The 11,991-nt window shown below is 52.3% G+C and overlaps 1 protein-coding gene across 1 annotated transcript; it reads right to left on the bottom strand.

The window, feature by feature from the left end:
- Window positions 1-637: 637 nt before the first annotated feature.
- Window positions 638-9,988, bottom strand: ARL10 (ADP ribosylation factor like GTPase 10). The gene is made up of 4 exons (XM_015095967.3): window positions 9,729-9,988; window positions 8,894-9,095; window positions 5,694-5,869; window positions 638-4,051 (listed from the first exon to the last, which is right to left on the bottom strand). The coding sequence occupies exons 1-4, from the start codon at window positions 9,909-9,911 to the stop codon at window positions 3,878-3,880; spliced, it is 735 nt and encodes a 244-aa protein (XP_014951453.2). The 5' UTR covers window positions 9,912-9,988; the 3' UTR covers window positions 638-3,877.
- Window positions 9,989-11,991: the final 2,003 nt, after the last annotated feature.

Genomic DNA, 11,991 nt, shown 5'->3' with positions numbered 1-11,991 from the left:
TGAAATCAAGCCTGTGACTGGGCCAGGCCCTTTAACCTTGTTTCTTCACCCAGCTCAGCTGCCATACCATAGGGCTTTGGGGATGCCTTACATACCACCTTCCTCTGCCCCAAGGCTGTGTCAGTGTCCTGAGTGCCCCCAGCCCCGTTCTGTAGCCAATGCCAGTACCTGTCTTTTAGTCTGGTTGGACATCCCCTACCAGACTGGACTTGAATGAGCGACTTTGTGAGGGAACCACAGAGCCCAGCCCAAGGGCAGGTGTTGGGGGGACACTTGTGGAATGGTGCCACCTTCATTCTGACCTCTGGTGTATAGGCAGTCAAAGCTGTTCTCCAATTCTGTAAAGCAATTATTCAATTAAAAAACAGCATTGCTACAATTAAGAAGTTCTCACTTCCATTTTCATGCCTAGCTCTGGCCCCATCAGCTAGAACTCCTACAAGGAAGGGTTTGGGTATCTCCCCAAAAGTACTGTTAGGCCAAAGCTGATGTACCCACCCACCCCAGCGTGGACTGAAAGGATTGGGATTTTCTGTGGGACGTGTTCTGGGACCACCCTCCATAGCTGTTCCTCCCTGGGACTGTTAAGCACCAAGCACCTTTGTTCCTCAAAATCAATTTATATGAAACTACCACCGAATTTTTGGCATTTATTGTACACAGCCACCAACACTCCCATTTTATGCAGTTTGTGGGCCTGGGTTCACAGGGCATGGGCTGGGACAGCAAGGCTCCTTTACTTCAGTTCTTTGATGGCAATCTCCCCCTTGTCCCTTTATGGGCCCATCTCCAGGAGGCAGCCGGGAAAGGTGGAGGTTTCCCTTTAAATAGCTACTAGAGAAGACTTGGAGGTGACAGCAGACGGCAGGGGTGAGAGGCAGACTGCTGACTATGCAGGTCTGAGTTCTGGGGCAGCTGTGAGGATGAGGATAGACACCACAGACGAGTTTCAGTGGCTGGTTTGAGATGCTGGCAGTTGCTACTAAACTAGCCTAAGAACAAAATATTTTCCAAAGGCAAGTGGAAACATTTTTCTGGAGAATCAGGGGTCTCATTCAGACATGCTAAAGCTGTGAAATTTTTCACCAGCACTTCTGACGAGGGTCCGGAGGGACCAACTTCACCTCCTCTCCAGTCCTCACAGCTGGGTACCACTGTGTTGGCACAAGCTTACAACGGATGGTTCTGAGCACCAGGAGGTGCCAGAGGAGGCTTCTTGGGATAGGCAGCCGGTCCAAGGTAGTGGTCCCAGCAGCCTCAAGAGCCCTCTTGCCCAGACCATCCACGTGTCCAGACTCTGGACCGGGCTGACCTCTCTTTAGGACAGCAGCAGGTCAGAAGCCATGATTTCATTAAAATAACCTCAAGAGCAGAAGCCCCCAGTGTCAGGGTGCGTGATTCATAGGTTCAAACCGGCACGCAGATGCATGAGCTGCCTTCCCAAGCGTGAAGTGGGCACTGTATGGTCTTCATGAGATTGCGAGAGCTGCCCAGCCGTCCATCCGCTAGTCCCAAGCTTGGTGGGGCAGAGGGGGGACCATGGTCATCCCAGTTAGTCAGGAGCTGCACTTGAGATGAACAGGTTCCCCAAAGCAGCCATCTAGGCTCTTGAGCCAAAGTCACATCAGGAATAACTACATAAGAGCACAAGGCAGTCAGTGTTCTTAGGAAAGGCCCTTCCCCGACTGTGCCCAGCCTGGTCCTGGTAGGAACCGGACACAAGCAGTCTGGCAGCCCGCCTGGAGGACGGGCCACCAGAGGAGTGCTGCTCTCAGCCACAGACGCGCCGACAGGCCGTCCACACGGCCTGTACAGCTACTGAGGGCCACTGCCCTGGGCCTGCAGTGCTCCTCAGGGGTGCCTTCTTGTGTGCCCCTGGGACCTGTTGACTCTGAGACTGGTCTTTGAAACCTGCTCAAGTACGTAACTCTATTCAAGTTCACCTCCTGACAGTGGGGACAGCGGGGACCTGTACTACATAGTGATATGCACTAGACCAAAGGTAGATCTTAATCAATAGAAAAGGGCGCCACTCTCCAAAATGTTGGCTCCAAAGGTAACTTCCAAGTATTAACACTGGAGGACAAGGTGAGGTTCACAGAACAGAGAAGTCAAGTCTCCTTACTTTCTGCCAGCAAAATGAAGTGTCAGCAGGGTTTCAAAGGCTACTCTAAAACCCAAGTCATTCCCAAAATATTTAAAATAAAATCAGTCAAATCACTTAAGACAGAAAGTTAATCGGAATTTCAAAGAAAAGTGATTCTATTCTGAGCCACCTTCCCGGCCCACCCTTCTTGCACCCGCCACAGCATGAAACTGTAGCACACTGAGTAAATGTCAAATGAAACAAAGGCACATAATCTCTATTCTCAATTAAAAAGCAAACTGAGTCGGTTACCTCCTCAGAAAAAAGGCCCATCTGTGGCTGTCGACTGTTCAGTGGCCTCTTGACAGACAAAAGGTCCCTTCTGCCTGCACTGAAGAGTCAGTACAGAGACAGTCTTTAAACTGGCTGATCACTGGAAACAGGAGAATCACGGAATGTGTACTGAAGAAGACACCAGCTATTCTGTCCAGCTTTGCCTTAGCTGCACAATCAGCAGGTCCAGGAAGGCTGTGCGATATACTCAAGCCTACCCATTGGTTGGTCTGCTAATTCTTATTTCTTTGTAAGAGTAACTATGATGAAATTGCCTCTCCCAGAGTCATTTGTTACCTCTACAGTTTGTGTCCCTTTGACGTATTAGGCCAAGTGTTGGAGTTCAAGTTCATATGGGTCATCGTGAAATTCTACGACATCAAGTACAGCCACAAAGGGTTGGGGAAGGAAGAGCTGTCTCCATTGACTCATGTAGCTTACCACACTGTCATCCATGATTCCAGCTATTTTCCTCAAAGATCCAAATTTTCCATGACAGTCATCTGGGGTTTAGATAACAGCACCTAGAAACAGAGCCTAAAACTTGGGCCTGTTCCTTTTATAAATAAATAAATAATTAAATGCAGTCTGGAGGCCCCTGACAAGTCTTTCCAGGAACACAGGCAGGCTCCTTCCTTCCCCAGACTTATGTAAACATGGGCATTGGCACAGTTAAGTGTAAGAGTAGCAGCTTGTGACTCCAGATTGGGGTGGGTGTGGGTTTCAGTTTCTCTGATTAGGGGGTGAAGACCACTTACTCTGTATTTAAGAGGTTAGCGGGCCGGACCTCAGCCTTGGGAAAGCAGGGGGATTTCGGGAAGCTCCTTGCCCGGATCTCTAGATTCCTCCTCAAGCTTCCTGTCTTCATGGCTCGGTTAGAAAGCCACCATCTAAATCACCTCTCTTTAAAAAGGATGGCCCAGAGAGGCAGGGATTGCACAAGGCCACGAGCCAGCTGGGATTGGAGGATAAGGCAGGACAGGGAGTCTGAGCTCATGGCTTATGGCCCAGAACCTGCCCACACGAGAGGGTGCAAAATCACCAGGAGGGATCAGTCTAGGGTTAGGGCGTACTTCGGACATCTACACCAGTCCTCACCCCCTGGGACCAGCAGGGCGGGGAGAACTGAGCCTGCTGGGCAGCTCGCTGTACAGGTCAGAGGATGAGGCTGCCTTCCCTGGTGGAAGAGGAATCACCACTTGCTGCTCAGAATGAGCAAGACGCTGTCCTCTCCCACCCTTGGCCTCAACTGCCTCCCTGCTTCAGCCTCATGGCTAGCTCACCAGGAGGGCGTCTGTGTGGTTCCTGACCTCACCTAGGCCCTGCTCTTGAGGGTGAGGAGGGAAGAAGGGAAGTGATGCTATGTAGCCTGTGCCCCAGGCCCAGGCTGGAGATGAAGAAGCAGGAGGAGTGGAACTTAAGTCTCCAGGGCTGGCTGGTGAGCGGGTGGGCGCCAGCCTAGGAGAGAAGCTCCAGGAGCAGTTTCCAGATGTGCACGGTGCCAGGATTTTCAAAGCTGGTTCCTGCAGGGGCGATGCTGGCTGCCAAGAGGAAAACTTCCCGCTGGCTATCGACAGCCTGCAGGCCCAACTCCTGTTGCAGCTCCACCATACTCATGGCTTCATTCAGGTCCTGGGATGAAACGGAGACGTCAGGCTGGACGGAGAGTGTGTCCCAACAACCCACCCTTGTCATCTGTGAAATAAACTGTTCATCAGCTCCCTGAGGGAAACACTGGGGCCTAAGTTCTCTCTCGGCCAGTTGGTCTAAACTCATTTCATCTCTGACTTTCCTTGGTATCAACTTCTTTCCACCCCCTCATTCTCACCCACAGCCACTGTGCTAAGAAATAGCGTGTCCAATAAGTCAGGCATTATGATAGGTACTTACCTCATTTAACTCACTGTCCATACTAAACTGATGGGGAAATCAACTCAGGGAGGTGGTATCATTTAGCGAAGGAAAGCGATATGAGGCAGAGCCAGGTTTCAAACCCAGATTGGTTTGAAGACCAAATTTATGACCTTTACAGAAATCTTAGCTCAGTTTCCTAAATTCAATGGTGCAGAGAACTTATGGTAAAGTCACTTTCAGACAAAGGCCTCACCTCCCCTCGACTCCTAGAAACCAGCTGAGGAAAAAACAGAGGCCACTACTCAACATGGCTGGTGATGGTACATTTAATTTCAAGCCTGGCCCAAGATTAAAAGGTTTCCTCTTGAAATAGTTCATAGAATGATGGGACCTTAGGTGCTGTTTCCTGTAAAGTTCAAAATCACTATAAATCATAGTTTATATAAGATGATGACATGATTCATTGTCCAAACTGGGTTACTTCTGAGACTCAAAGTGGGAACTAGTATAGTTCTATCAGAGCAACAGGCATAGCTGGGGCCTGTCCCAGGCAGACCAGAACATAAGGTAACCCTGTTTATAATCGTGCCAGGTATTTCTTGATAGGCAGGGGAAACTTGAGGTCTAAGACAGACAGCATGTCTCCAAGCCAGACTGGAAACAGGTCCCACAGCTCTCAGGGCCATGGGCCCCTGCCACCTGAAACACAACAGGACTCTGTACTGCGGCAGAGAATGGCACCGTAAGTATGTGATGCCAAGAGTTACTGGGCCAGGAGACGTATATAGCATAGAGTGAAGAGCCGGAAATTTGAGGAGGATCTGAGCTCATGACCTGGCTTTGCCACATAGCAGCTGTAACTTTGGGCTAACGTCAGGGCCTATAGTGAGGTTGTGATTACAGTGTGCTTAGCATGCTGTGAGCACACAGTAAATGTTAGTTATTATTATTTAACTTGTTAACTTCTTACCACTTCCCAGCTATAGCTCTCTGATCTAGAGTCAGAAATCATTAAGGACATAGCAGAGTGGAAAAGGTGTAACTGGAGTACAACTTCCCAATTTACTATTTTCAAGGTGTACAAAATCTCTCTGAGCTTCAGATTCCCCGTATGTAAAATGGAAACAGTATCGCATATCTTACAGAGGGAACAGAAACATCATATGAAATATTATTCGAAACCACACCTCATACACAGTGGACACAGAGAAATTATTTTTCTCATTCTTCCAGGATGACAAATGACAGGGAGGCAAAGAGGATGAGGAAGGAGGACGCAGCACAGGCAGCAGAGGGGGTGACAGCATCAGCTGTGTGCTGCAGGTCAGGGGTCTGGGCCCGAATCCCTCTCCGGTGCTCCCTGCCCCAGGCATTGTGGCTCAAGCCCCGCTGACCTGGGCCAGCCTCCCATCGCCCTCACCTGCTTGTTGGCCACCACCACAACAGGCAGGTCAGGGTCCTTGTCCAGCAGCTTGTGCAGCTCCTGTCGGGCCCACGGCAGCCGCAGCCGGTCAGCCGAATCCACCATGAACACCAGCACGTCCACTTCATTCACAAACTCCTTCCAGTAGAAGCGCAGATTCTGGCTGCCGCCGACTGAGGAGAGGCCAGGGGCCAGCTCAGAGCCTCCCTGGGCCCGGACTCTCTATTTACAGCCCACCCCCACATCACTTCCAGCCTCCCAAGGCTCCACTGGCCAATGGAGCAAGGGAAGTCCATGGGCTCCTGAGCCAACTGGACCTGAGTGTGGCTCTAGCTCTGACAGCTGTATCTCCCTGAGCAGGTCAACACCTCTGAGCATCAGTCTCCTCCTCACTGAACTTACCTAACGGGTTGTAGCAAAACCCCAAAGTACTGTGCGCAATGTACCTTTCACAGGACTGGGGTATAACATGTCCTCATACATAGTACTCTGGTTCTTTCTCCTGGGCTGTCCTGCCTCCTCCCAGTCCCTAGCTTCCTCCCAGGTCAGCGGCTATGGTCAGCAGCCAGGACCCCCTGTGCTGCCTGAGAACAGCCATTCTCAGTTCAGTTCTTCTTGTTCAGCCTGGTTGCCCCACTCTTTCCTTGGAAAGGCCGTACTCAATCCTGCCACCACGCGGCTGTCCGCGGAGCACCTCCCCCAGCCCGGGTTGCACTCCTGTCCCTCTGTGTCCCTCCGCAAAGTCCTCAGTGGCCACCCCCACATCCCAGGGTTTCTGATTAGACTTCTGACACTTGTGGACCCCCAGCTCCTTGAGAGTGAGAGCTAGGTATCTCTGGATCCCCCCAAAGCCCTCAGCACAATGCCTGGCACATAGCAGGCACTCAACAAGTATATACTGAGTACTTACTAGGTGCCAAGCACTGATCTGGGTGCTGGGGACACAGAGGTCAGCAAGGCAGGCAGGGGGGCCCTGCTCTCAAGGAGCTCCCTCTGTAACCAGGACCAACACAGCAGTAACACAAAAACGCACTCCACAAAGGAAGGAAATGAAACAGAAAAAGTGAAAGTGGCGGGGCGGGGTGGGGGTAGTGTCTGCTGGTGGCTTTGGATTGGGTGGTCTGAGAAGGTGGCCTAAGGAGGCGGCACGTGAGCTGAATCTGAGATGACAAGGAGATGGTCATGAGAAGAGGCAGAGAAAAGCGTTATAGGCACCGGGCAGGGCAAGATCCATGTGTTCAAGAAACAGAAGGCATTCAGGGTGGCTGAGGCGCTGCCAGGAGGGAGAAGGAGACACGACCAGCAGGGCTGGGCCACACGGGGCCTGTAAGGCCACAGTGAGGCTGTGGGGACCCCCATAAGCATTTTAAGCAAGAATGACATGAAGTGATATGGATTTCTGAAAGATGCTGCTGGTCAACATTGAGGACAGAAGCAGAATCAGGAAGACCAGCAAGGAGACTGTTGTAGTACTGATAGGTGACTGTGGATTGGGACAAGCAGGCAAAGATGGAGGTGGGGAGAAACAGACAGATGCAAACGCTACTGGAGGATAAAGCTGACAGAACTAGTTAATAAAATGGATATAGGAGGTGGGGGTGGGGAGGGCAGGGAAAAGTCAAGATCCACAAGGGGCTCATTCTCAGCTGGGCTCCAGGCCAAGCACTGTAGGTACCCACAGCAAACTGAGTGTTGTGGCAGGGGAAAGGACCTGGACTTGAATGGGAGATCTGGGTTTGAATCCAGGTTGAGTGACCTTATAGAGCCGGGATACTGTCTCTGCCAGACAGAGTGGGCTTCAACTGCAGAACCCCCATCTGAATTTTCTGTGTCCTGAGCACAAGAGATGGAGACACAGAAAGCAGGCTGAAAGGACTGAACTCAGGCAAATATCAATGTTTGCTACAATCAGGGAAGAAAGATGTAGCCAGGGCAGGCTAGCAGGCAAGGCCCTGAGCCCTGAGACCAGAGGAACTGGGCCCATTCAGGCCAACGGCCAGACCTTGAGTCTGATCCCACCACTTTGGCACTTAACTAAACCCACTGAGTCTTTATGGTCTGAGGCCTATGGCTGGCAGAAACCCACCTGTCCCTTTCCACTGAGTCCGTGACTGGACACAGGCGCTAAAGTACTGCTGCCCTCTCAATATCCTCTCTCCTAGCTTCTCCTGAGATCCCAAGAAGCCTAACATTGAGGGCAGGAGGCTACTCAGATCCTCCTTTGATCACTCCCTTAACAAGCTCTTCCAGGTACCTGACTGGGGCTGGGCCCTAGGGGCCAGAGCTGGATCAGATTTATCTGTGCCCTAGATGCCCAGTCAGGGACACAGAAAGGTATGTGGCAAACACTGTAGCAGAAGGGGAGCCCAGAGGAAGAACTCTTAAGCTAGCCTCGGGGTCAGATAAGGCTTCATGGGATATCACCCTCCCAACAACTCCATAAAACTGTAAAGAGTTATTACCTTCATTATATATGTCTTGCGTGAGGCAGTGAGGCCCAGAAAGTTAGTTTATCCAAGATAAATAGTTTATCCTAAACCTTGAAGGATGAACATTAGTTCATAAAGGGAAGAAGGTCTTTCCAGACTGGGAGAACAGTGCATGCAAAGCACAGATGGTAAGAGAGAAAACGGCAAGCACCCTTCAGAAACCCTGGAGAATTCCATGGATTGTGAAGGCTGACAGGCTACACAGTCCATGGGGTCCTAAAGAGTTGGACACGACTGAGCAACTATCACTCACTCATTTCAGAAACAAGCAATGTACAGGGTGATTGACATCAAGAGCCCAGAGCTAGACAGCATTAACAGACTGGCAAGCTGCCTGAGCTTGGATAAACTATTTAACTTTCTGGGCCTCACTGCCTCACGCAAGACATATATAATGAAGGTAATAACTCTTTCCAGTTTTATGGAGTTGTTGGGAGGGTTTTATAAAGTGCTGTCTGTCAAGTGCTTGGCATACAGGAAACTTTAGCTGTGAGTCTATCAGGGTTAGGCACGTGGGCTGCAGTAATGGTGAGGGACAAGGGGCGACCAAACCAGAGAAGAGAGCAGTGTTGGACTCCATCCTGTACCCCAGGGACACATGGGAAGGATTTTCTACAGGAGCGTGTCCTGCTTAGATAACAAGCCCCAACTTGGGTCCAGCTGAGATGATGGGGGAGACAGGCGCGAGGGGAGGGGGTGTCTGCTCACTCTCCAGCAGGTCCACCTCGAAGTCCCTGGTGGGCAGTCGCACAGAGTTGAAGCCCCAGGTGGGGATGTGGCCTTCCAGTGGTGGCTTTCCCGCCAGCACGCGTAGGAATGTGCTTTTCCCGGAGCCGTCCAGCCCCAGCACCAACACCTCGCGCTGCTCCAGCTCCTCCAGCGCTGGCTCCACGTCCTCCTCGTCCTCGGGCTGCGGAGCACGGGTCAGGCTGCGATCGGCACCCTCCGGCCTCACCCTTCCCCCAGGGAAGACCGAAAGCCCAAAGCGCACATCCCCGACCTCCCGCCATCAAGGGTCTGCTACGCCCGCTCTGGTGCACAGAGATGAGCGCCGCCAATAGAATCCTGAATTCCCCAAAGCCGTTCTTCTAGCTTTCACTGGGTGACCTCATGCAAATTCCTCCCCTTCGCAGAGCCTCAGCCTCCCTACACTGACAATCCCTCCTCACTCTAGGCAGGTAGGAAGCGCCGAATCCCGGCAACAAGCGAAACAGCTGCGGCCGGGCGGGAGGGGGCGGAGGACAAACCGCGCTGGACGCACAGCGCAGGCGCCAGCCAGGCACCGGCTGCACCGGCGCCGGCGGGACAGCGCTCCCCGACCGCGCGCTCGCGCCCCAGCCCTGGCGAGTAAGCTGGGGCCTACAGAGGCGCAGCACAGCACACGCCCCCAAACGCCCAGCGGTTCCAGGGTTCCGGGACTCCCAGTCGCCCGCCACGCGCCCACCAGCGTGACGCCTGCGGCGCCAAGCTCCCAACTCGCCGGGCGGCGGTCACACCCCCTCGGCTGCACGCGCGGAGGCGCAGACCCTCCTCGGGCACTCACGTCCCACTCGTCCCACTGTGGAAGGCCGGCAGGCTCAGCGGCCCACCAGGCCTCGCCTCCGTCCCAGCGGCGCTCCCGTCCGTTGCCGAAATAGGTCTTCCAGAGGATGAAGAGCACCGAACCGAGCACGGCCGCCGCGCCACCCAGTGCCAGCACCAAGGGGCTCAGCGGCCGCGGCGCCATCGCGGCGGGCGAGGTGCGCGAGTGCGGGCTGCGCAGGCCGAGCCAGCCGGCCTGCCGAAGATGGCCCCGCAGCGACTGCCTCAGCCGCGCCCACCCACCCAACCAACCCAGCCCCACACTACAAGACCCACAATGCACCGCTGCTGTCGCGACAGGCGGCGGGAGCTGGGGGCGCGGCCCGGAGCGCTGGGTCCTCCCGCCCACTTCGCTAGGTGCGGTGTGGAGCGAGAGGCTGTGCATGGGCGGGACAGGACGTGGTTACTTTGGCATCTCCCGAGCACTTGCTGTTAAGGGGGTTAGCTCAAGACGTTTTAGGTTACCCCTTAAAACAGAGTCCCTTGTTAGGGAAAACAGGCCCTAGTCGCACCTTCGTGTGTGGGTGCAGCCTGCATTCAACCCCAGGTAGTATGCTTCCTGGGCATCCCTCATGATCTCCAAGAGGAATTGCTATGGGATGGCAGGTTGTGGAGTGGCAGAGGCCGGATTGGAACCCAGGTCCCTGACTCTTAGTACTGTCTACCTTCTGTTGGCTGCTGCCTGGCTTCCAGGGGTTCTGCTCTCTTGGGGGTCTCTTGGTGAAGTGTCCTAATGAAGCCAGCTGGGGCAGGGAATCAGTGTTTGGACCTGACCACTTTGTCCCTTGACCCCCAGTGACTGCCAAAGTTTCCACGGTGTAGCACAAGGAGGAAAAGCAGGAGAAACGGGCCTGGAGTACTCAAGAGGAGGAACCCCATGAGAAACTCTGGGGTGAATGGGTTTATTTTTATTGTAAATCGCTTCAAGCCATTTTATAGACCAGGGTGGATTCTGGGCTTTTTTCTAGTCACCCACAGGTATGCTCCGTTCTCTCCTGTTTCCTCTGCCTCTGCTTTCCATTTCAGACCCACTTCTGGATAGCGTGCATTTTCTATTCCTCACTCCCACCAATCCAGAGAAACTATTCTTACCAGGGTCTCTAACAAACTCATTAAATCCCTTGGTAGTGAAATAAGAGGGGAGAAGATGTTGCCAGTGTTGGTGGTTTAGTTGCTAAGTGGTGTCCCACCCTTAGGACCCCAGGGACTGTAGTCCATTAGCCATAAGACATGACAAAGACTGGTTGGAACCAGCTAGGTCCAAGATGGTGGAAGAGTCGACTTCCAGTAGACCTTGAGCCTCATCATATGCTCAGCCATACATTAGCATATGATAAATGATATACCCACCAGTACCATGACAGTTCTTAGGCTAACCGTAAAAGGCCAAAAAGTGGATAGTGGCTTGATTCCTGGAAATCCCTGCCCCTTCCCCCACAAAACTGGAATAATCCTCCCACTCATTAGCCTATGAAATTACTAAGTCCATAAAAACTAACACTGATGCCATGCAGGGGCCAGTGGGGCTCCTGGGCACAAGGCTGTTCTGTATCCCCCACTTCTTTGATTATAGGAAACAGCATTCATTCAGCCTCCATGACCCTCCCTGAGTTCCAATGGGCAGATTCAAGCAGTTGTTAATTAGAAAAGGGAGGGGTTTTGAAACCAGGGAGAAACAAACAAAGAGTCAAGAGCAGCCTTATGGCAAGGTCCTGTTTCCCTATCAGAGGATACACACAACACTATCTTTGAGCTATTTTGCAGATACTGAAACCCCCTCAAGTTGGGAGAATGTAAGTAAGATTAACATGGTATGCTGCCCACAATGATGTAGACCCCAGACCAGTTGTGTTGCCAAAATCTTGGCTCTATGTGCACCAATGCCAAATAGAAATATGGAGACACAATTATCACAATTATGGAGGAGAAGGAAAGGGTGGCTCTATTACTTTGCTAGGCAAAGGGGGGAACACAGTAGGCTAGGGACTCAAGAACTGTGCCCCATCCCTGGTGAGTAGGAAAAGGTTATATAGTCAGCAGGAGTATGTGATAAGGATCAAGGCAGTAATAGTCTATTCTTTCTTCTGCCAAGTTTCAAAAGGGTGGGTTTGCTGACAAGAAAAGGGTGTGCGCCTTGTCTTAGGTGGTCTAGTCTCCTAATCTTGAGGAGCCTCTCTGGTCCTTTAATCTTGCATCACGTGGTTTTGTTGCTGTTTCTCCTTTGA

The sequence above is a fragment of the Ovis aries genome, chromosome 5, assembly GCF_016772045.2.
Source record: "Ovis aries strain OAR_USU_Benz2616 breed Rambouillet chromosome 5, ARS-UI_Ramb_v3.0, whole genome shotgun sequence".
Taxonomy (NCBI): Eukaryota; Metazoa; Chordata; class Mammalia; order Artiodactyla; family Bovidae; genus Ovis; species Ovis aries.
Note: the sequence above shows the minus strand (reverse complement) of the source record. Positions and strands in the feature narration are given on the sequence as shown.

What these genes read in the sequence shown, in the direction of transcription:
- ARL10 (XM_015095967.3), bottom strand. Translation starts at nt 9,911, where the DNA reads ATGGCGCCGCGGCCGCTGAGCCCCTTGGTGCTGGCACTGGGTGGCGCG. An exon ending in CGAGGTGGACCTGCTGGAGA is followed by an intron (nt 5,870 to 8,893) that starts GTGAGCAGACAC and finishes GCCTCTCCTCAG; the next exon opens with TCGGCGGCAGCCAGAATCTG. An exon ending in TGGTGGTGGCCAACAAGCAG is followed by an intron (nt 4,052 to 5,693) that starts GTGAGGGCGATG and finishes GTTTCATCCCAG; the next exon opens with GACCTGAATGAAGCCATGAG.